At 37.9% G+C, this 24,541-nt stretch overlaps 1 protein-coding gene across 4 annotated transcripts in view; it reads left to right on the top strand.

The window, feature by feature from the left end:
- Positions 1 to 24,541, top strand: part of PIK3R1 (phosphoinositide-3-kinase regulatory subunit 1) — a 61,151-nt gene that overhangs the window by 27,215 nt on the left and 9,395 nt on the right. Inside the window, exons 3-11 of one of the 4 annotated variants that reach the window (XM_080370863.1) lie at positions 6,227 to 6,319; positions 8,053 to 8,127; positions 11,007 to 11,138; positions 12,024 to 12,216; positions 12,415 to 12,494; positions 22,733 to 22,835; positions 23,516 to 23,614; positions 23,738 to 23,918; positions 24,394 to 24,519. In XM_080370863.1, the coding sequence (XP_080226989.1) occupies positions 6,227 to 6,319; positions 8,053 to 8,127; positions 11,007 to 11,138; positions 12,024 to 12,216; positions 12,415 to 12,494; positions 22,733 to 22,835; positions 23,516 to 23,614; positions 23,738 to 23,918; positions 24,394 to 24,519 (1,082 nt within the window). Of the gene's footprint in view, positions 1 to 6,226; positions 6,320 to 8,052; positions 8,128 to 11,006; positions 11,139 to 12,023; positions 12,217 to 12,414; positions 12,495 to 16,135; positions 18,847 to 18,873; positions 19,221 to 19,254; positions 21,361 to 22,732; positions 22,836 to 23,515; positions 23,615 to 23,737; positions 23,919 to 24,393; positions 24,520 to 24,541 lie in introns of those variants that run through there. The other 3 variants (XM_080370866.1, XM_080370865.1, XM_080370864.1) reach the window with 3 other exon arrangements.

Here is a 24,541-nt window from a genome sequence, read left to right on the forward strand (position 1 = left end):
GGGCAAGGTTTCAGTTCTCCAATCTGAGTGAATTTTTCTCTGGTATGTATTTGTAATACCATACTCCTTATCTTCTCTCTTGGTCTGGCTTTGAACCCCAAGCACAGATACCTGTGGAAACTTTCTCCATAAGGTTTGGGGTTTCTTTAATCTTCACACTGTTCTGCTGAAAGTTTCTGCAGGAACTTGCCACTTCTTATGGCTATAAAGAAACATATAATGGACCCTGAAATTCCCTCTCACTGAAAGTTAGGAGTTTTGTGTCAGTAAGAGTTGTTTCACTCTGACGGGTTGTGAGGTTCGTGTGGCCTTTTTTCCCCAGCGGATGAAAGCAGGTGCTGAGGGGGCAGCAGCAGCTGAGACTCTGCATCTGGACCAGCTGCCACTGCAGGGCCATGAGACGCATCGGGCCATGCTGTCACCCATGCAGAGGCACCTCATGGTGCTTTCCAGTTCGACAGGATCTGAACTCATGTTTCCATATGCATGGCTTTCGGTGTGTTCTCCGTGCAGCCTCCTGAAGTGCTGATGTCTCTCTCTGGTCTGGGCGTCACTATTGGTCAGCACACAGGGGTACGCAGGACTGCCTCAGTTCATGCCACTGCCTTAAAAAAGGCTGCACAGGAATGCCAGACTGCACAATTGTGTCTTCACTTGAATTTGACATTGTATACTGACAAGTGATTAAATTCAGCCATTATGAATCCTTACTGAAATTCAGTTTCTGTTTCAAGGAATATGGGTGGTAATAGGGGAAGGTTTTTTTAATTCCATTTCCCATACATAGTATACTATATAACTGCTAAAATAACAGCATTTCAATTAACAAAGCAGGCTCCCACATTTCCCAGAATTTTCAATAGCAAGCATGGTTGTTGAACTTTGTGGAAAAACCTTGGTTGTCCACAACTTGTCATGCATTATCCCACTTGGTGGTGCCACTGGCAAAAGTATTTTAGGTGCTCAATCAGCCATCATTTCTTTATAGTTTGCTGGCCGGTCTTGTTGGAGACATTATCACAAGTTGCTTGACAATGACCCTTATCTTTAATTTCTTCTTCTGTTCTTGTGTTTATTACAGTTAATTTCAGCGCTGGTCAAACCATTCACATTTGGACATACTGTATGACTTTCAGACGTGTAAAACTATGAATGCATAGTTCACTGTGTTAGTGGATGCAGTTGCATGCCTAGAGAGTATATCTGCATGCACATAAGACAGTTATGATCATCTTAAGACCTGAGCTCTCAAATATTAAGACTTTTACGTAGTACTGTTTTGTCATCAAATGCAATATGAATGCCTTTCTGAAAAAAGAACATACATGGAGTAATCTTGACTCAAAGCTACATTCAAAAAATGTTAGTATCTAGTTCTTGTAAAATAATCAGATATTTAAACTTTCCATGGTGTGTATTGCTTCATTTTAAGTTGTATTCATTTTTTTTTAATACTCATTTCATTCTTCTTCAGGCAGTAATGAAAGATTTGGCTCAGAAGTGTCTGAAGCCAAATTCTAGCTTTAAATTTCCACTTGTCGTTGCCAGGTACTAACTCTAAAGTATCTCTTTTTACTGAGAACCCTTCCAAAAGGTGCAGCTGTGTGCTGGTTTCATCTTGCACTTCGAGGCTGTGTTGGCAACCCTTGAACATAAGGTATGCTCTCATCTCCCACACGTTGCCATTGCCTTAGAGCTGTTTAGGCCTGTCTGTATCAGGGATAGGGAAGAGTTTGCAGATTAAAGCGAATGCCGGCTTGTGGTTCATCTCATTGGTTCTCACTGTGGCAAGGTAAAAATAGAGCTAGTGGAAAATCCAGCCTTTATCATGTGTCATCAGAAGCTTCCTTACTATCTAGAGATCCACTACCAGACTTGTGACTAGAAAGAAGACGTGAAAACTATATGGCAGCTTTTCAGAACTCTTCAGAACCTTAATATTTTGAGAAGGTGGAACTTAAAAAATAAAAAATAAAGAGGAATTTTGGGGGAAAATGATTCCTTTAAGTGAAAAGCTGGTACTGGATTGTAGCAAAGGGATCTACAAAGTTGCTCAGATTCCTAAGAGTGTATTTGGTTCTCCAAACTTTCGTGCTGTGCTAGAGCATGCTTCAAAGCAGAAGATGCTTCTGAAATCAGGTACTAAATGCAGGTTGCATGTGAGCTTTTGTTCATTTCTCTTTTACTAAAACTAACCTATCTGGGAAGTTTTCCTTTCCTTCCCTCTGTAGATCTTAATATGCATGCTGAATTTTCTTCTGGATCACCTAATTTAGAAACAGGACTTCTTTAAAGTTAACTTGTATTCTGGCTCAGGAAGTCAAATTCTTTCTTTCCAACATTAGTTGTAGTTCTCTTCAGTTTAGACTCTGCCATTTTCTCTCAGCATTTTGAAATTGAAGAGCACAGTTCCCAAATCGGCTGTCTTCTGTATAAGTATCATAAACTAGCTTCAGTTCTGTAAGTACCATTGTCTTTTCTTTTTCCTGACAGATGTGTGCTTCATGAGGCCTTTCGCCTCTAAATTAACATAATTTTCTATTTTGTGCAAAAGTTGGAAAGTTTAAAGTATGACGCTATTCATCAATTATATTGGAGGTGGTGCAATGAGCAGGAAATCCTAGAACAGGTGGGAGGCTAAGTGATTTTAATTTGTTAATACCATCTCCTACATGCTGATGAAGTGAATGTTTTTTTTAATGTTGCTGAGCACTGTAACTGTGTGTGTCTTAGATGTATTCTTCTTCATGGCTGTGAAGGTAACTGCAGGTTTTGTACCTGCCATTGTGTGTATGTATGTTTGTGTCCTTTAACTGTAGAGCTTATACACACCAGTGTGTGCATAGTATTAAAAGAGGTGAGTATCTTGAGTTTTCAGTCAAATACAGAACTGTTTTACAGCTTATATATCGTCTTCATATCTAAAAGTTCAGCAGTGTCTTTAGTAGATAGAAATTTCAGGTCTTGGAGGAAAGGAATGGGATATAAGGAGAAAGAGACATCAGAAATTATCTGATTTCCTAAAATTCTAATATTTTTCCAATTGCGTATTTTAGGGTAGCAGAGGAGTGTTGAACATCTTTCCTTTTAACCAGCGTTACATTTGCTTTACATACATATGTCCAGTAGACATGTTATAGATTTTGCATAAATATGAAGGTAAATGCGTAGCTTCCAAAAGCCTTTCATTTTCACTAAGAATATTATCAATCCAGGAATACAGTACAACAAAGAGATCCAGTGACAGATTATGATACAAACCTAAACGATAAACTAAGATCCTGCTTAAAGTGTGAATGAGAAGCATGGAGCATCAGGTAGGTTGCAGGAAGAGGCACTCTAGGTAAAAGTCTACATCCACGCCATTTGTTATGTTCCAGAGAGACAAACTGGTTTCTGCAGTTCTTTCTTCACCCTGCAAGGGCTTTTGCCCGTGAACTGAAATCTTCACCTGACATTGGGTTCTCCTTTTTCCTTTGCTTGGACACTTATCTCTCATGCAGAAAATCTAAATCTAGTGGGAAGTTTAGTTATTTTTCTAAATACACCTTGTTTGTAGGTATTTGGAATATCTCTCGCCATCATTTCAAGGCACAGTTTTGTTAATCCAAGAAAGCATAGCTCTCTCTGCTGCACAGTAGCTTGAATGGACTGTCCTTGAACTGCTGATCTGTCACCTGAAATGTTTCAAATGTCTGTCAGGTTTGACATCCATCCTCTGTCTATTTCTCCTTCACCTCTCCTTTCTTTCCTCAGTTTCAGTTTAAATTGTTCATTGTTACTGCATGCTGTGTCCAGCTAGAATGATGAGATGAGCATCTTTGCTCAGAGATGATAAAATTCCATTGCTGTTACACAAGAGGGAGAGAGGTCCTTAATGTAACTGGCTACCTAAGGGAGCAGAAAGTTTTCATAAGTAAAACTAAGTAAACTCTGTTCTTAAAATCTGTTCTTCCTGTGCTACTATGTAAGGGATGCATTTTATGCCCTTAGCATTCTGTGAGTCTATGAGTGTGTCATAGTCTTATTTTCATAGCATATCCTTTGATCTGACTCTGATCAGGTCTTTCATTTGTTCTTTCATTAGATTTGCCCTCATGGTAAAAGAGATACATAGTTTGGAGTTGAAAGGAACTATTTGATCTGAGTATTACAAACCAAATGCTCTGTATTTCAGCATGCCTCAGATGTTAAGCTAGAAGAGGTGTTCCAAATGGAACCTGAAAGTGATTTAAAGAGACAAAAAGTCCATTCCTTCCCTGAGTAGCTTGTTCTGCATTAATAACTACACTCAGAGATCTGCTGTCACCTATAGCCATGTAACACCAGCTTTCTTTGAATTTAGCTTTTAATCACAGTGTTATACTAAGTTAGCTATCTGATTTACATTTTTCAGCTAACTAATGTGCCCCAAGGAAGGAAGTGGTGTGGTTTTTAACAGAACCTATCCTCTAAAAAGCTATGCAGACAATCCTTAGTTACAGTGCTATCATTTATTGCTTTATCATACGAGTCTAGTTGCCAGGTTTTCCTTTATTTTGCCCAGGATTGATAATGTCACTAGCATATAGTCACCTTACTTGTCCTTTCAAAGTGTGGATCAGGCATTAGAATGCCTTTGATCCCCAGGAATTGCTCTGATTTTCTACAAGTCATTAAAAAGTAACATCAGCAGACCAGAGATCTGCTTAGTTCTTTTGGAACTCCTGAACACTCATTTTCTGAGCTTCGTAAGTTAAACTGTTATGACTAAGAGGTGATTTTCTAATGTCCTCAGTTATGAATGGATTAGAAAGTATCCCATCATTATCGTAGCATCATTTGCTTCTTTTTGCGAAGGACATGTCTCGATGTCCTAGTGTGCTCCACTTCCATTACTAGTTCATAAGTAATTGTTATTTATTGTGTTTCATTTCTCTCCTCAGTGTTCTGCATTTCCAGACTTATGTACCTTCCTTGCTGTGTTGCCACTTCTAAATTGTTGGCATTTTTGAAGATCATGTAATTGTTGCTTCCAAAATAGGATGAATTCTCAGCCAAAATTGTCTGCTTTCTTTTTCTCGGTTCTGGTGTATTTTACTTTTTGGCTATCTCAAAGTTTTCATTAAAAACTTTATTCATATTTTAATCTTGTGGGGTTTTTTTTTCTTTTTCTTCTACTTAGTAACCTTCATAATTTGTTCAGTTTCAGTCTTCTAAAAATACAGTATGTGCATGTGCATGCATGTATGTATACATATGCATGCAGGCACATAAGTGCATGTGTGTTTAACAGTTTCTCTCTGTTTGATGAGTTTAATCAGGCAGAGATCACCATTACTTAGTCAACTGGCAACTTTTGCTTCAGTCATTAAGCTTTGTTTATCAATCATAATCTATCAAACTGTGCCAGATGTTTCTTGCAGTAGTTTAATAATATCTTTATGTAAACATTCTTGCCTTCCAAGCGTTAAATAGGACCGCTCTAAAACTTTTGAATTATTTTTTGGCAAAAATTGTGTGTTTAGAGATAGATAATCCCTCGCATCACAGAGCCAGAACATTCCTCTATACAGTATGTTCCCTCTGTGAAACAACAGGATTGCGTGAAAAGTGACTTTGTATAAAATTCGTATACAGGTTTGTTTGAATCTGCAAAATGTCCCTTTCTGATTATACTACTATTTCTTCTTAATCAGTCATTGTAGAAAAGAAAATTCTTGTTCAAGAAGACTGTACCGTTAATGGTATTATGCTTGAAAATTGAAAGCAAACAGAAGTTACTGAACTTTTGCATGAGTGTGAAATACTTTTTTCTACCGCTATTTCAGCCCTCTGTAAGTCTGTTTTACGCAGGGGATCAGCAGCTCCCAGATGGTGATGTGTTTAGCTCCCTCATCTGGCACACACTGGATGTAAATGTTTCAGACCAATAGATTTTTTCTCCTTTACATTGTGTTTCTGCCCATCCGTGGACTGCAAACTTTTATTGTGTTTTCTTTTCCTAGGCAATATGGAGGATGATTCTAGGACAGACTGAGGTCCCTAAAAGAAAACACTATAAAACTGCAGTTATCATTTTTATTCAGTTTTCTGATTACGTATGGAGTGCTCTCATTTAGGCCTGACAAATGGGATGTTTGTTCTGTACTTAAAAAGTAACTGGTTGCATTATGTGTCATAGTTTTCATAAACAGAAATTGCATTTATCTGTAGCTTGGTTTATTTTTCCTCTTTTTCTTTACAGCTTTTTCGCTTCCAGATCTTACAGAGCAGTTCGCACCTCCTGATGTAGCTCCACCAATTCTTATCAAGATAATGGAGGCCATTGAAAAGAAAGGTAGGCTGAAGAATGATCTACGAAGGTTTTCTGTTACTTACATGAGCCAAGACTGCAGAATCAGATCCAGAACTGGCATCTCCTCTTTTTAGAGCTGCTAATGCATCACATTACTTAACAGATATGAAATAATCTCATTTAAGGTTTGTTGCATTCATTTCTGCTTAGTAGAGGCAACTTGGACTGTAGGAGCAAAACCAAAGCTTACCTCAAATGACATTTAATAACTCAACTAACACAAGTATTATTAAAGGTAAGGGAGAAGGGTTTGGTGTTGCTTTATTTTTTCTAACCAATAGAAAGCTGGTTATGGAAACGTCATTATAATATTGAATTGGATACACAGGCAAACATAATGTTTTGCCCCAAAGTGTGGAAGGAAAAGAAAAAAATATAATTAAATATGGAAAAGTTAAAACAACTGGTTTTATGCTTCAGGAGCCACTTCTTTACTGCTGCTGTATGCTGAGCCAGCCAGTGTTATTTTTATGATTTTTTGCTCTCCTGCTTTCCCATGTTGAAATCTCTTCATCTTTTTGAGGCTTTCCCCTTTCCTCTGCTATGTCTTGCCTCTTCTGCCCAATGTCTTTCCTCCTGGCTCTTCCTCTGATGTCACTTTCCTAGTCCTGGTGAAGTATGGAGCAGCTCAGTGGGTCCTGCTCATTCAGTGGCCTTACAGCCAGGGAGTGAGAGGAAAAGTGGTGTCCTGATCGTACTCAAGTGGTGTCCTGATCGTACTCAGGTTGTCCTTGGGGACAGAGGTGCTCACATACAGCTCTGACACTAAGACACTAAGCCTTTCCTGAATGAGTAGGAGCTTGCTAATATCAATGAGAATGCCAGTATTTAGCAATAGTTTGCATAAGCAACTACTGCTTCCAGGAAACACCACTGATACTCCTAAATTGTCAGTGCTCTGCATCCCTGGGCATGGTCTCTTTCCCTGTGTCTTTTCTCTTTTCACTGAGATAGGGAAGTTGTAAACAGTATCTTTCACTTGAAAACACTCTGTTGGTGTCTTTTATTCAGGAGGATCATCAGACACGTGACATACACAGACATTTTCTCTCACACTAATGATGTGACACTCACCTTATGTATACTGTGAGGTTGTGGGCTTTGTGGATGGTCAAAGGTGGTCTAAGGGCTACCTGTCCTGTAGAAGGGACTCTGTCCCTGTTGACTGCATAGGGTGCCAAAGGTTAGGCACAGTTTTAACTTAGAAGTCTCAGTTAAATCCTTAAAGCTAATTAGGATGTGTCAGAACTTTTGTCATGTACCTGTCCCATTACTGTGGGGTGACCTGACTCAGACCACTCACTTATTACTCACCTGAAAGACCTGGTCTTTCTAACTGCCATATAGGGTGTAAAGGAAGATCTGGCTGCCATGTTGCTGTTGCAAACTGTTTTCTTCGCTGGGGTATGTGAATCTGTTTCCTGGTCCTGGCCTTCTGAAGTCAGCCCATGGAGAGCTGAACAAAATATGTGGGATTGCTGGCATCTCTGATCTTCCTTGGCCAGCTCTTTCTGCAGACACAGCAGCTGGCATGTACGGAGAGATTTCTTACAGCCTTAAAAAACAATCACATTCCATGGTTTGGTGGGTGGATAGTGGTGGGAGAATGTTGCAAATTTATACTGTAAGTACTTACTTGAAGAAAACAGCAAGTATGTTGTGTCATGGCAGCAGTCACTGGAAAATTGACGTATCCCTTCGATTTTGTTTTGAAGGTCTGGAGTGCTCGACTTTGTATGGAACACAAGGCTCAAGCAGCTCATCAGAATTAAGACAAATCCTTGAAAGTGGCAAGTACAGTTCTCTTCCTTAAAGCACTAGACGAACTTTGTAGTCAGACTGCTTCTCTTCTGTGCTTCCCTATTCAGCTTGTATATATGTGCTGGTTCTGAATAATACAGTATTAAAAAAAACAAACATAAGTAAAAAAGTTTTCTAACTTTACATTTAATATGAAAGGTATTTTTTACTTTTAGAGGTTGCCTTTTTTTCATGGCTGCACTGCATGGGTTTTTCCAGGAATAATTATTTTGATAATTTCTTGGTCACTTGCTTGTTCAGGGACTGTCAGTCTAGTTGTACAGAATAAAACAAGGTGTTCTATAATAAAATAATTTATATATATATATATATATATATCAAATAATAAAATAATTTAAAAAAGCAAGATATAGATACACTACAAATGGCCATTGGTTTGCATACATCTGTGTGCGTTTTTTCAGTCCTGTAGGTGGGGAGGCAGTAGCTGCACATTCCCTACTTGCTACAGAGATGATGCTGAAAGGGAAAGAGAGAATTGAATTAATGTTGCTGCAGTAGGCAGGGTTCTCAGGTTTCAGATAGTAAAATGCAGCTACACCACTAATACCACATACCTGTTCAAGTTTCCTGAAATAAATTTCCTGCTCTTTTTGGTACTCTTGATTTCTACTGCAGGCCAGAATATACTGGCATGTCAACACCCAGTTGCAGTATGAGAGATCAGGAGCTACTGTAGACGAGTGCTTGCCCAGGCCTTTGTAAGCTGCAGTGCAAAGTGGGTGTGAGCTTGCACTTGCATGAGGGAGCACAAAAATGTGCTAGAAAATGGCTAGAAAATGAAACTGGTTACACACCATGTTGCCAAAGGGACAAAGGAAGCAAACTCAAAACTGTGAATTAGCTCTCTTCATTTTTAGTAATTGCAAATACTAACAGAATGAATAAGAGATGATACGATGAGTTGTCTGTTCCTTCAAATCAAAAGAGCATCCTGTCCTCTTGTGATTGTGGTGGGAGTGAAGTAGTATATGAGTACAAGCAGGGAGAGGAAAATGCATGTGGTGCTAGCGGCCTAAGCTGTATTTTTACTGTTGTAATTATATTTTTCAGTCCAGATAAATATAGATTTTCTGTGGCACCAATATGAACGTATCCCTTTTTAAATCTCTGCACTGAGGTGTACTTTTATGAAAGGTTCATCTGCCTCCTGAGATCAAGAACTTGTAGTCTACATGTATTCTTACTTAAAATGTAACTAGGTTTGAGAAAACAAGACTTTACCCTTTAGTAAAAGTGTATCTTTCTGAGTTCTCTTTAAGATAGGATCACAATCTTCCAGTACAGAGCTGGTACAGTGGGTGTCCAGATACATGGATACAGACAGATCTCACCTCCTCTGCCTACTCCCTGAGTTAGCTCTGCTTTGGTCTCAAAATCATGAACTGTATTGGTGTGCTGAACTGCATTAGTGTGCTGTTCTGCTTATGTGTTATTCCATATGAATTGGGTAACTGTGTGTTAGCTTCAGCTCAGTGCTATCTAGCTCTAAAATCAAAGCTGACTTCCATCTGGCCAGCTTGGCTGATGAAAGAGTTCAGGTCTGTTTATGACATTACACCCAAACAGTTGCAGAGTACCACAAGTTTATTCTTGCTCATGTATCCATTATAATAATTTGGAATATACTTCAGAGTATGGGTCAACACTGAAAGAACGAGGATTTAACTTGGGTTATGAAATAGAAAACATCCTGTGAGCAACAAAACTAACGAAAACTATTTCTCATTAATTTGGGATTGGATTCTCTGACACATAATTGCTCATGTAGAATTCATAACCACACTGCAAGTTTTTGTCATCTGAGCCATTCATAATGTCTCTTTTCCCATGCAAATTATTTAGTGTCTGGTAAGAATTAAGCTCATACTGCAAACTTTCTTTTGGGGAAAACAGAAAGGAGGTGGAGGAGCACTGAGTTTCTCACTACCCTCTCTTGGCTGCCTTTTTTCATACCACATACCTGATTCCTTTAATCTCCCTGTTGAATTCGATTTAAACTGGCTAGATGGGTTCAGGAGTTATTTTACAGTGGCCTTGACTAGCCTAGGAAGTTGGTCAGCAGTAATACCTCTAAATCCTTGTACCAAATGTGGATCTTACTATAAACATCCAGGACGTTACTGTGCCAGAGTTTTCATGTTTTAAGATGAACCCTAATCCTGCTTCCACTAGGTAAGCATTTCTCTGTTTTCCTAGTTTTGCTGCTGATATTCCTTGCTCCAACACTATCAAGTAGTTCTTCGTGTGATGCTCCCAAAACTTAGCCCAAGCCATATCTATCCTGGAAGGATATCAGATTTTACAAGATAAATCCTAACAGCTGCATAAAACAGCAAGCACCCAGTTTTGCACATGCATATTTGTTTTGACTTACATAAATATTTACAGACTTGGAGCCCCAAGTTGTTAATCAAACTTGCAGTCATAATAGAAGTAACTGCCAGTAAAGAAGCTGCATTTGCCCAAACCCCTGTTTAATACTTACTTTTACACAAAATATTTACAGGTAAAACAAAGACCTGTTAAAAATACTCTGGCGTTCCATAACATTGGCAACATGCAGCAAGTCTCTACTGTTATTCTGAGTTCAGCCCTGTCCTGTATGTGACAGAAGGCCACACACAGCAGTGGAAGCCATTTGGTTCATCAGATGCCAAAGGCCTGAGCATGGTGTTGAGCACTGTAAAAGATTTTTCTTGGTGTCTTACCTTCTTTCTTGCATGTTGTTCCATGTAAACCAAATAAAAGTTAGGAGGTTTGGCTTGGTATAAAGACCTAATACCATGAACTTGTGTATTTTTTCCAGCTTCTAATGTCTAAAAAGTATGTTGCTCTTTCCCTTTAGATCCCTCTTCGTTGGACTTAGAGACATTTGATGTGCACACTTTATCAGATGCTCTCAAAAGGTATCTCCTGGACCTGCCAAATCCCATCATTCCAGCAGCTATTTACAGTGATATGATTTCTGTAACTCAAGGTAGGATTATCACATTGTTTCAATGTCAGACAAAAAATCTTTTATTAGAACTCTGAATATTTGATGTTCCAGCTGTCACCCACCAAATAGTAAAGATTGTGCAAAACCTGGCAGCATCTCAGAAAACATATATGCCTTCACCATGTTTGATGAAAACTGTTTCAATGAAGATCTAGACATGCATTATTTAGCTACCTATTTAGGTAAACGTAATGGGAGATATGAAGGATAGCACAGTTCTCTTCATTTTAGTAAGTAGAATGACTGTAGAAAAACTGGGGTGAAAAATCAAGGACCTATCTGTACGTAGAAGGCTAATTTTTAACTTTTTATCAGTGCTGACAAAGTAAATGTATTGGAGGTCATGCTGTTCTGCAGTACCTTGGGAGCTGCAGGGTATGAAGTGCGAAATACATGCATGTAAGATTCGGCATCTACAGTGGTCATTTCAAACAAGTACAGCTTATAGGCTTTCAGTACATGGGCCAAGTATTCTGTTATGTATCTTAGGACAGGATATTGTTACTGGTAACCTTGAAAGTTAGAACAGCACCTGTGAGACTTATCTAGTGCATCTCAGAATTACCCAATCATGTGTGATGCTAAACACAAGACAGACTTCTACCAGTACACTCTGAACACATTGTGGTTTTTACCAAAATGCATATCTGTTTCCATTTGACTTTTAAATACTTGTTCTTTACTCTTCCTTGAGCATTTCACTTTTTTCAAAAGAAGGAGGAAGTCTTAGGGCACTAATGAAGGACAGAATTGTTTTTTTTTTTCTGTAAAATTGATACTTCTAAAGGAGTCATATATAGTTTTATTTTATTTGTTGAATGTTCCTGTGCTGGTATCAAGAGCCTTGTATCTGTTTGCTTGCAGAAGTGCAGAGCTCAGAGGAATATGCTCAGTTGCTGAAGAAACTCATCAGATCTCCAAATATACCTCCCCAGTATTGGCTCACACTCCAGTATTTGCTCAAACATTTCCTCAGAGTTTGTCAAGCCTCCAGCAAAAATGCAAGGTCTCTGGCTGAAATTTTCAGCCCTCTGCTTTTCAAGTTCCAGATAGCAAGGTATTTGGGTCCTCTTTATTATTTTTGATACTGTAAATATAGCTTAGTTATATACAAAAGTAAATTTAGTGAATTAATTTCCTGATCTTAGTTGTAATGTGGAGGGCATTGTTGTAATTTTTTCCAATGATTTTTTTAATAATTCTAATGTAAACTTGCAGTTTTCCTAGTTCTTACTGCCTAATCCATCTTTTGCAGCTCTGATAATACTGAACACCACATAAAAATCCTAGAGGTTTTAATCACAAGTGAATGGAACGAGAGACAGCCTGTACCAGGTAAAAACTATTTTTAATTTTAAAAGTTATAGAACTTTGTTTTCTTAAATACTAAAATTCAACTTAAGGACAGTAAATGCTTTTTTTTTTTTTTTTTTTAATCAAACTTATGCAATGTTTCATAATTACAGAACTAAGTAGAAATGCAGTCCTTGTTTTTTAAGGAATTGTCTTTTTCATTAAAATCAGTTTAGTACCTATAGTTTGTACAGCCTTAGGAGTGTTATTTCTTCTTCAGTAAAGAGTGTAAAGGAACTTCTGAATTTTTAAGACCTGTAAACCAGTAGTATGCTTCTCATACCCAGGGCGGGTGGGGGGTGGGGGTGGGGGTGGGGGGGTAGGGCAGTAAATTCTGGAGATTTTATTTAACTTTCACTTTACTCTCAGGCAAATTTTCTTAGAACTACTACACCCGATAGAGATTATCAGAAGAAAGTAAGATTTCCCCCTTTATTTACATATATGTATTCTTTAATCCAGAGACTCAAAAGATTTACTTATCAGTATCGATAAACAACATGGAAAATATTAAAACCCCATTCAGGAAAGCTAGATTACACTTCTATTGATTCTGTGAGTTAGCATCTAATTTACTCAACAAACAGTAAACCCCACCTCTACTTTATGCAAAAATCCCTGGTTTAAAATTAAATATTCGGTAGGAGCAAGGCAGAGTTGCTATCTATGTGCAAAGGAAATAATTAACAAAGGGGGACTTTAGATGTTAGCTTAAAGTAATTCCTTGTACAGCTTATTAACACAGAATATCCAAAGGATGAGGTGATGGTGAACAGAACATTGGGCAGGCTGTAGCTTTACTGCCTCTCTATTCAAAGTACAAGGTAAAGTTCATAGTGGTAGGATTTGTGGGGTTGCTTAAGATTTCAACATCTAGAACACAGCAGCAGAAAAATGCATTATTTCTTGTATTTCAAGCAGGTGTTTTGTAAAATCCCCTTCATCAACTAGTGAAAATTAATTTAAAATGGCTAAGATTTTTGTTCCTGATGCTTTGACTGGGAGGCTTCTCCAGCTTTGCCATCTCTATTAGTTAGGAACCTTTCCCTAACATCTAGTGTACGTCTATTTTCAGCTAGTTTATACCTGTTTGGTTTTGTTCAATTTTGTCAAGATACTTAAGCAGGCATTTCGAGAACCACTATGTATTTTCCTCCTAATGCTTCATAAGAAATAGAAGAGTTCAAATTTTTAAAGACTATTTGTCCTATTTTACTAAGAATTAGCAAGTAGCTGCTGTTAAAAATTATTTTCTTTGCCATCTGTTACAAGCCTTAAAAAGCAAAATATATTTTTGAATCCTCTAATATTCTAAAGAGTTTGCTCATAGCTTTTCTTTAAATGCTATGTTTGCAAGTGCTTTAGAGTATGTAAATGTATATGGGTAGAGGCACTGACTGGGAGGTTACAAATTTAGGGTCAACAGTAAGAGTTACTTAAGCTGCACTTAAGAGATCACTTAGCGTCCTGAATTGCTTCACGTGAGGAAAGTATACAAGTGAAAGGTGTGAATGTTAGAACTTTAATGAGGACAAGGAGTCTAGACATCTTTATATATCATTGGGGTGCTTGAAGATGGGACTGTATCCATCAGATGTATAGGGTTTAACACTACATTAATAATTATAATCTAACATCCACTTGCTTTTAATATTGCTTCTGCATTAATTAATTTGTAATGCAGTAGCTTATGTTGAGGGTCCTCCTGGGATTTTTCATAGGATCTGTTAGGAAAATAGAGCCCCTTCCCTGGGAATTCCAAAGTCCATCCTGGGCAACGGAATTTTTTTTGGTAGAACATTTGCACAGGTATTAATATGCTGAAAAAAACCCTCAGATACAAATCTTCAAGCTTTGTAGTCTGTGGTTAGCTAGCCTCTGCTTTCAGGCCTGTAATGAGCCTGAATAATTTCCAAAAGTTGAACATTAATAGAAAGTTACGTACATTTACAGGACTAGGCCACAAGTCTGGTTTCCATACCAAAATCATTTAGTGGCCTGATCATCTGAAGTGCTCTGTTCTTATAGTTCTTACAAAATATATTTTTCTAAATTATCATCTTAGAGATTATTGTTTGTAGTGGCTTGAGTTTCCATAAAAATTGTTTAGAGACATTGTAATAAAAGGAAGCTTCCTAGAAAATATAATTTTTTTGTCGTATAATTGTTTTGAGAATACAGTCTGTAATAGAATTTTAAAAGTGCAGAAGTTAAGAGGTTTTAAACAGAAAGAATCTTACTTGTTGAAGATAGTGTGATGACAACTAAGCAGTAAGAAGGAAGCAATGCTACCAGAATTCTTCACTTTTCCACAGGCTGGAGTGATACTTTCTTCCTTTCTTTTTTCTTTCTGTTATTTTCAAACCTGGATGAAAATACTGTCTCTAAATCAAGCTGTGCATGAAGTTTTAGTGGCATCTTACACAGTGCATATATACATTAAATGTGGTGTTGGAGATAACTGATCTGAATAGGGAGGAGGTCTTTGCACAGCTGTGGGGTTTTTCTTATCCCTTCACCCACTAATTATCCTTCTTGCCTTACACCAATAGAAAGTATGCGATTGGACCTTCTATCTTACTATATCTTAAAATTAGTATCTTAAATTGGGCATCTTTAGTTGGGCATCCTATAGCTAGAGTGATGCTTTGGACACCGTAAAGCAGAAACAGGAGTTAATCCTGAGCCATTACTTGATCTTTTTTACCACAGAACAGCTCTGGACTGATTTATTTTTTCCTCTGTCACAGTGTTCAGCAGCAAACTATGCATTTTAGTTTGTGAATTAGAATAGTGCTTAGCCCTCCACAAAAGTCAAAGTACTAAAGTTACAATGTTTGTTGTGCCTATGCATGTATTAGGGGGAGACAAAGTAATGTTGCGGGAGAAGCAAAACTGGAGAAATAGTTGGTGTTTTGAATGATTGGTAACTAGATAAATTTTCTGATTCCTGTCTCATTCTTCAAGTTTATCATGAGTAGGAGAGCCAAAAGATAGTGTTAGCCCGCAAGCTAGGTGACTTAGCATCCCGCTTGAACACCCTAACTTGGTGAACAGCTTTAATTTGAAGAGTAATACTGATCTCACAGTCAGAAACAAAGTGCATGTCTCTATGTTATTCAAAACTAGTATTAGAAGAAAATATCTTAATTGTAGATTATAGCTAACAGTGCTGCTTATGTCTGATAGAATCTCACTCATCATACAGAGGTGTGAAGGCATGTGTGCTTTCAGACATAAAAGAAAAATAGGCTATGTTTTTAGATATAGAAGATTGGATTTTTATTTTTTTCCCCCGGTTAATTTTCAGGGATCGTAAAGGCTTCTGGCTTTATGTCTGGTGGAGGCCTGTGCTGGATGCAGGTCCCAGAGCTATCAGTGCGGCCCAGTGTATGCTCAGGACAGCGCGGTCATTTTGGAGGTAGTAGGTGGGGAGGCAGGTTGTACAGAAGGAGGCTGGGGCAATGGGAGACTGGGAGGTGATTTTCAGGGGGAACTCAGGGAAATCGATGGCCTCTCAGGGTTGAAGGGTATCAAGCAGCACGGAGTGGCTTTGAATGCATGAGATTAAGGTGTTCCTTATGGCAGGGAGGGAGAGAGGAAGGGGGTCGGGGTGGGAGAGTGAGAGGACGTGGGGAGCTGGGGGCATTGCGGGCAGACAGGCTGGTGAGGAGCAGAGGAAGAGCTACTGCAGCAGCAGGAAGGGATTGCCGTCCTGTATGGATGAATTGAAGCCTCTAATGGCCTGTGCACTAATGCAAGTTGAGCTGCTTTGTCTAGACTGTCTATCCCAGTTTATTCCTGTTTCCCAGACTTACAAATAACTTTGTAAATAGTGGCTCAAACTGTGAAATACTGCAGTTTTAAGCATGAAGAGGAACTCACGGGGTCATAGCTAAGAGTGAGTGAGGTAATGAGGCTGCCTTACACTTAACTCCTCATGTGCTTGGGATGGGGTAAGAGTCCTGGCAGTATCACCAAGATGCAGACACTTTGATTTTAGCTGCACAAAATATTAGGAAGCATGGTGGCATAACATCCAGAGCAGGAGAATGTGAAGGCTGTGTGTTCCTCTTGGAATTAGACACAAGGCTCCGCTGATCTGCTGCGGTGGTCAGGCTCAGCCCACAGTCCTGTCGTTAGTGTCTTGGGGACACAAACAAATATGCAGGAATACTGTCCCTTGTCAGGACTTTTCAGCATCATGTCACAGGCTTGGCTGGCCTGTCAGCGGTGCGGAGTGTGGTTCGAAGCGTGCAGAAGGCCGTCCGTCCCGGGGAGCGCTGGTGCCGCGCAGGCGGGATGTTGCGCATCTGCACATCACCCGGCAGAGGGCTCCCCTTCTAAGCTAATAAAAACCGGGCTTTGTACCTGACCAGCGGAGAGCAAAAGGCTTTGTTAATCGCGCATGCTTAAAATTAGTGTTTAATGTAAAAATTAAAAAGAATGCTGTATTCTTGGTTTAGGTATCGACTGTAGTTATGCTTTATGTTTCTCAGTACCTAATGGAAAGTATTTGGTAAACCGGGAACAACATGTACGACATTATTACAATGTTTTACAAATGGATACATGAAAGCCTGTGTGTATTTGTATTTAAGTATGTGTAACACACACATGCAGGCCTGCCAAACCTGATCAGTTCTCTTCCTGTTTCATACATCTTTTTTTTCAGGGGAAAAAAAACTTTATCGATAGAAGACCACTGTGAGTATGACTGCAAAAAATAGTAGGCTGCTGATTTTCTGCAAATACAAATCTATAGATTCAATGGGCACCACTTAAGATTTTGAAATTTAAATAATAGTCAAGATAGGGCAATTGTGTAAAAATGCAGTTGTGTGCCTGCCAGTATCTTCTTTTGACAAGAGACTTGATTCCTTTCTGCAGGATGATTAGAAATGCAAATTTGCCCAAGGCACTGGAATCCCCCCCCAAAAAATTTTTACAGATTGACTCAGGAACAGAGCCTTATCTTTTATCTCTGTGTGGTTACCTATGCTTTCTAAAATGATAACCAATTCAATGGTGGTCTTTTCTCCTTTGAGAATATGCTTCTGTACTGTGGCCCTATTAACCAAGAAGTCTTATCATCCCCTTCTGTAACTTTTAATAGTAAATAGGAGACATGAGTTACTGTCAGATGAAGGTGGGTAAGTTCAGAAACACAGGTTGCCATCTGCATTTGAAGTATGTTGTATCTTTAGGAATGTGCTGCTTTATATATAGAACTGACAATTGTTCAAGCAGGCAAAGGCTGGCATTAGAAAAACAGGGGATTGTTACAGGTGAAGCTGATCAATCGACTGTAAAACATAAAAAATGTAGTGCAGATGTTTGGGATTCCATTATTAGGTACAATGGTATTGTGTAGCATAGTTGGATTTTGGGAGATGGTGTGTTCTGGAGGTGAGAACTTTTCAGTGCCATTTGACCGCCATAAGGAGCACAAGCAGATCTCAAGAAATGCAGCTACTAGAAGTTCTCACAATTTCCAACACATGGGAGGAAAATATGAATCCCCTTCTCTTCTTTCTCTGAATTATACCCTGTGATCCACTTCTCCTTCCACTTTGAATTTTTCCTTGTAGAAGTATAGCAGGCAATAAAGTTAACCACTGCAGGCAAAGGGGAGCAGGCTCTTCAGTTGCTGCTCAGTTCCTTTAGCAAGTCTGATCTCCACCGAACACTAAGGCAAGGAAAATAAATTTGAACTAGTTTCCTCTCAGTGCAGTCCCTTCTCCCACCTGCCTGCCCAAGAAATGAATTATCCTGATGTACTGGAAAACACCATGCATATGGACTGGTGTTTTTTCTATTATTTTCAGTTTATAGGAAACAGATAAAATGCTTCACAGCGTCATGCTAAGGGTCTTCAAGCTGCACCTGTATTTGTGATACAGCGTGAGTGTGTAGGAGGTGATGCTGTGTTTGCAAGCAGGCTATTTTTATTTTGCTTGCACAGAGCTGCTCTGAGAGATGCAGCTCTTCTCAAGGAAGGTTTTGATTCTGTTTGGTTTTTTGCAGTAAGTTAGTCAGCCACTTCCTGTATTTGCCTGTTCGTGGTGCTTTTCTCAACTTCACTACTGCATTCAGCAATCAGTCAGTGACAGAGACTATTTTAAGGCCTCTTACAATGCCCTTCTCATTTACTTAGCTAAAATGAGAAAGTTAGTCCTGCATTGGCCACTTGTTAGCTGATGACAACTTTTACTTTGAATCTGGCTCCCCCTCCCCCACCTGAAATCCCTGGCTCAGCAAATATTTGAACCTGCCCAAGTTAATCATGAAACTGAGATCTTTATCTGAGAGAGACATGCAAGCTCCAAGGGTGGTGGGTATTTTGGTTTTTTCTTTTTTCACAGTACTAAAGTCAGGTTCACTTTTTAATGATGAACCAGTAAGTGGATACCTTCTGCATAGCACAGAGCTTTAAGCAGTTAAGAGAGAGAAGACTTGGGTTTTCTTACTGCATGTTACAGCTCATTTAGGGATTTTTATGCAACATTGGTTGGAAAGCAGAGAAATCTCTTTTTCAGATCTTTTTTCTTCATTGCTTCAGAGAAGCTTCCTAGTAAAAGAAGTTTTGGGTTGTTGTTTTTTTTTTTAAGCAAGATTTCTATAAGAGGAAAACAATTTTTCAGGTTATTGGATTGTATTTTCAGGCTGTATTACAAGGGTGATCATTTGTGATGCATAATTTACAAAGTAAGTGATTTTTAATTTCTGTGTGTGTTCTCTTCATCACTTCATTGAAGTATTGTACTATAACTGACTATCAGGTCTTAAGATACATGAATGAAAGTCAACTACCTGAGTGCCTCTTCAGGTTATATAGGGAATGGGGAATCACCTATCTGCCTCCTGTACTTTTTGCCTGCAAGCTAGGCTGGTCTGAGCTGAGCTAACCTGATTATAGAAGAATGGGCAGTCCAGAATCTGGCCACCAGTGAAACCCTGGAGAAGTACTTTTTCTTGAAAGCCTTTATTGAACAGAATAAAAAATCTGACTGATCCCACATGAGTCCTAAATGCAGCAGTGTAGTCTTTGTAGGAAATCTTTATAACTTAATCTAAATAATTACCTTGGCAACTCAATTGTTTGGGTAGCAGGTGGTCTAAACTGCCAAGTTCAGTGTTTGGACTTGTGTCTGGGGTGATTTTAAATATCCTGTTTCATTTTGGAAATGAAGGAATCTTTGGAGGTTCCCTAAACAGGGAGACAAGAGTTTACTTCAGAATGAATTTAAGGTTATCTAATGTATAAAGTAAACTAGCATGCATTTCTTGGTAACTGTTGCTACTCCAGACATGTTCTTGTATGTTAATTCTTGTCTAGAAGGGGTAAGCTGTTCAGGGGCACACAGTGGGGGTAGATATGTGTGAAATACTTGGGAAGGATAGAAATTGTGTTAATTTTTTTAATGAGTATTTCTGAGGTAGAGCTTATTTCAGCCACACCAGGATTTCTTATGATGCAGGCACAGATAGTTGCTACAGCTACTCTTTGTTGTGGTTATTTTTGGTATCTGGTTTTCTGCCCCTGTAGATTATAGCAAGTGTAAAGCAGTGACATTGCTTTACATAGCATTCTGCTCTGGAATTGATAGTCTATTCTGTGCGTGTTTCTTCCGAGAGGTCCGAGAGAGTTACAGTCAGCAGTGGGGGAGAGTTAAGAAGGAATATTTCTAAATGATAGGAGGATACTGATGACATAAAGTCAAGTGAGGAAGGAGATACTAACAAGGGACTCCTGCTTTTAAAAACAATTACCTTGATAAATATCTCAATGAGAACAGAGTAGAGAAACAGTGTGAAAAGGCAGACTAAATCTTGTTGTATCCTGACAGACTGGCTTTTTATGTTCAGCAAAATCACTTTTCAAGATCTTGCTCACTTTTGACTTTCTTCCATGGTTTAAGGCAAGTCTGCTGAATATAAGATCTTTAGCTTTTTAGATTTCAAAATGAGTTAATCTAGATCTGTTTGAATTGTATTTTATCAGAAAATAAGCGGGGAAGACATCTCTGCAGTAAGCACATTTTATATAATAATTTCAAGTATATCAGACCTGTGTGTCCATTAAAATAACAGAAATCTGCACAGTTTAAAAATGTAATCCATATTTCATTATATGGAGATACATGTCTCTGTTTACATGTATGTGTAAAATGAGTGTGTAATGGACACACGCACGCACACACAGAGTCATGCTGTTTTCTCTTTTGCATCTTTAATATGTAGTAGGTCCAGAAGCCTTTTAAAGCTTTTTGAATGGTAAACTTCAGGCATCCAAGCAGGAGAATGCAACTGAGATGTGACCGACCTACTTCTAAAGTGTGTTGTGTGCGCGTGTGTGTAAGAGCTACGTGCTGCAGCATATCAGCCTTTTGTCATCCTGCCAGGATTGGACTGTACCATGCTGCAAAGTCAGGAAAGCAAGCTGGGAACACGGGCAAGGAGAGTCCGCTTGCTCCTTTTGTTTGTAATACTGGATTTATATTGCAGTTCTGCTAAATGTAGATTCTTTCCAAAACTGAAATTGTTTTAAGATTAATGTAGAACAAAATGAGAAAACAGGAGTGGTCTGGTGACATTATTTTGAGATGATTGGCTGAGGATTATGATGTAATAGGTTACAGTGCAGCCCCTTATAGGTTTTAAAATGAATTCCAAGACACCATTACAAAGAGAGCCTGACTCTTTTCTTGTATCTGAGCTTACTCAGTGAAACTCATACAAATGTACAATACTGTTTGGAATATGGAAGAACTGGATATAGAATATCCTAAGACAGATATAAATTGTGGCACAGACTTGATGTTTTACATAGAAATGGACCCACCAGGTAAAACTGCAGTCTTATTATGGAAGACTTAATTAATTTTGGTCTTTACAATAGCTGCTGAAAAATTCTTAGTGATTATGTGGGATTTCTTTACTTTGTCATTGATACAAATAGTTTTTCTTTTTCCTTTTTTTCATAAATTAGAATTAAATTGTGGTTTGGTGCATGGTTATAATAACTAGAATCTTAACCTGTAGAAATACCTGTCTGCTTCCTTCATTGAATTTTTACTGAATTGACCTGTTTCTGTTTTGATTTTATTCTGTCAGATATAGTTCTAGTTCTGCTATTATATCATTTAAAAAAATTATTTCTTTCATTATTATTTTTGTTGTCTCTGTTCCACACTGTGACTAAAAGGAGATGCTGTAGTAACACTTCTATTTCCTGAAACAGTGATTGCAAATCATTATTTTGGATTGTTTGAGGAAAAACAGATTTTAAAGTCTAGCAATATTAATTGAATACCTGATATCGCATCATTTTTTCATATAATATAAAAATATTCTGTTATCTTGATATTCACTGCAACTTTAAAAACATTTTCTTTTGTAGCTGGTTGTAATGTACAGGACAGGGACATCCGTAAGGAATGATGTACTTACTGGAGAACTAAATGAGCTGAATTGATTTTTAATTCTGATTCAGTAGTGCTGCAGTATCTTCTCTGGCACCCACTGGTATACATATGCAGCTTTGACATTGAGAAAAGGGGGATGTGGTTTTTAATCAGTCCTGGCATTTGGAACACAATTTATTCTGCAGAATACTAAGATTAAAACAAGCATATTTGGATCTTGGATGGGTTTCTTAAAGTGTTTTTTGGCAAATCATCGCACAGAAAGCTGAGGATCACAAAAAATTCTTCTTCAAATATACAGTATTGCTGTGGGTTTGCATCTTTTATTACTCAGCTTGTAGGTGAAGAAGCAGCAACATTCCTCTAAGATCATTACGCAGGAAGGAGAAAAAAAGACATTTTACATGCTTTATTATTTATATTCACCTGAAGATAGTGGAAGAGGATAAAAGCAAACTTCAGATTTTTTTTGTTCTCCAGTGGCAATGTGATTTTTCAATGAAGAAATCACAGGGAGAGACGATGAGTGTGGTATTATATTTTGCTTAAAATACATTATCGCAACAGTAACATACTCCTCTGAAACAGTACATCTTTCTTGTTGAACTGTATTGTTTTCAGTAAAATAGCTTGATTCCTCTAATGTCTTTTAAAGACTAGTGATGGAAAACTATTTTGTAGCTATTCTTTTTTTTTTTCCTCATTCAGGTAGTAATGTATATTTTCAGAGAATATACAGTCAGGTTTTCAGTGAGTTATAATCACTTCTTTTTTTTCCCCTTTCATCTGCAGCACTGCCTCCTAAGCCACCGAAACCTAATACTGTAACTAACAACAGCATGAATAACAACATGTCATTACAAGATGCTGAGTGGTACTGGGGAGATATCTCACGGTAAATCAGCTCAAGACATGTATTTCTTGTGTTTGGCTTTATGTTCTTGCTATGCTATTCTGTGTATATGTATTATGCTTAAATATAGAAAAATTACAGTTCTAAGAGCCATTTTTAGGACATCTTCCATCAGAAACATATTATGGTTGATTTTTTTTCCAAACACGACTAAAAAGTTACTGTCAGTTAGAATGTAGAATGTGAAATAATTGTTCTGGTACTTCAAGACAGCTCTATGAAATGGTAGCATGAAAGGACAACACCAAGAAATCAGTATTTTCTTCTTGTCTTTCATACAGAACCTCAGCTGTAGGCACAATAGTTAACAAGCCAGACTAACAAGTGCCATATATTAGCAACATTTTTAACTGTACTATATATAGATACTTTAGACCAGCACTGGCTGCTCCAATTGTGCAGGCTTGTATGAACAAGCAGAAAGACCTTTGCATGAATATAATTTTGTCCAGCAGTGAGAGGACATAGAATATACCATTTTTATATCCCAGTTGTTCTCCAGCAATTTTACATAAGCTATTAAATAACTGTATTTATTAAGATAGCGATCAAGAAGGCTTCTAAAAGGCACTTGTTTTAAAACAGAAGAATTTAGAGCACAGGGAGAGCATAAATGAGTGAGAAGTAGCTGAAATGATTGGTTACTTTTGCTTTCATTTTAGAGAAGAAGTAAATGAGAAGCTCCGAGACACTGCTGATGGTACCTTTTTGGTACGAGATGCTTCAACCAAAATGCATGGAGACTACACACTTACACTAAGGTAAGATTAGTTACACTAGGTCTGTAGTACTTGACAGTAAAATGCAATACTGCATTTAAAATATAGTGTTCTTTAGGGAACAGTTCTTGAAGTATCCTAACTTTTCACAAACTTTATTTGCAGGAAAGGAGGAAATAACAAATTGATCAAAATATTTCATCGAGATGGAAAATATGGCTTTTCTGACCCATTAACTTTCAACTCTGTGGTAGAGCTAATAAACCACTACCGGAATGAATCTCTAGCCCAGTATAATCCTAAACTGGATGTAAAATTACTGTATCCGGTATCTAAGTACCAGCAGGTAATTTGGTCTATTTATTTTGTGTTTCACTTAAATACAGAGAAGTTACTGCAGACTGGGGAGTCATTTATCTTTAGTAACTCAGATCCATTAATATTTAAAAAAACAAAATGTTTATAAACCCAGATATTTTTGTTTAAAACCAACTTCAGAGTTTGCATGTAAATAACAAAAACTTTAAATAGTGCCAATACATTATTAAGAAATAAACTTACGTTAATAAATATCCTTCTCATTAATGATGAAATATATAATTTTCAATATAAAGCTGAACATGTACAATTCAAAATTGCTTTTTGACATTAATTTCTCATTTGCATATTATGCATATAATATAGTATATCTCCATACTGATGACAGAGGTGTCACATTTACCATGTAACTATCTAGGCATTTTTAAGTAGTTTTATCCTGAAAATCTGTGCAATATAGTTGTTTCTTTATGGAATAATTTGCCTTCTGTTCATCATTCCAGGATCAAGTTGTGAAAGAGGATAGCATTGAAGCAGTGGGAAAGAAATTACATGAATATAATACCCAGTTCCAAGAAAAAAGCCGAGAATATGACAGACTGTATGAAGACTACACAAGAACATCTCAGGTGAGCTAGATATGAAACCAAA

Source organism: Falco punctatus (genome assembly GCF_963210335.1).
Source record: "Falco punctatus genome assembly, chromosome: Z".
NCBI classification, from domain to species: Eukaryota; Metazoa; Chordata; class Aves; order Falconiformes; family Falconidae; genus Falco; species Falco punctatus.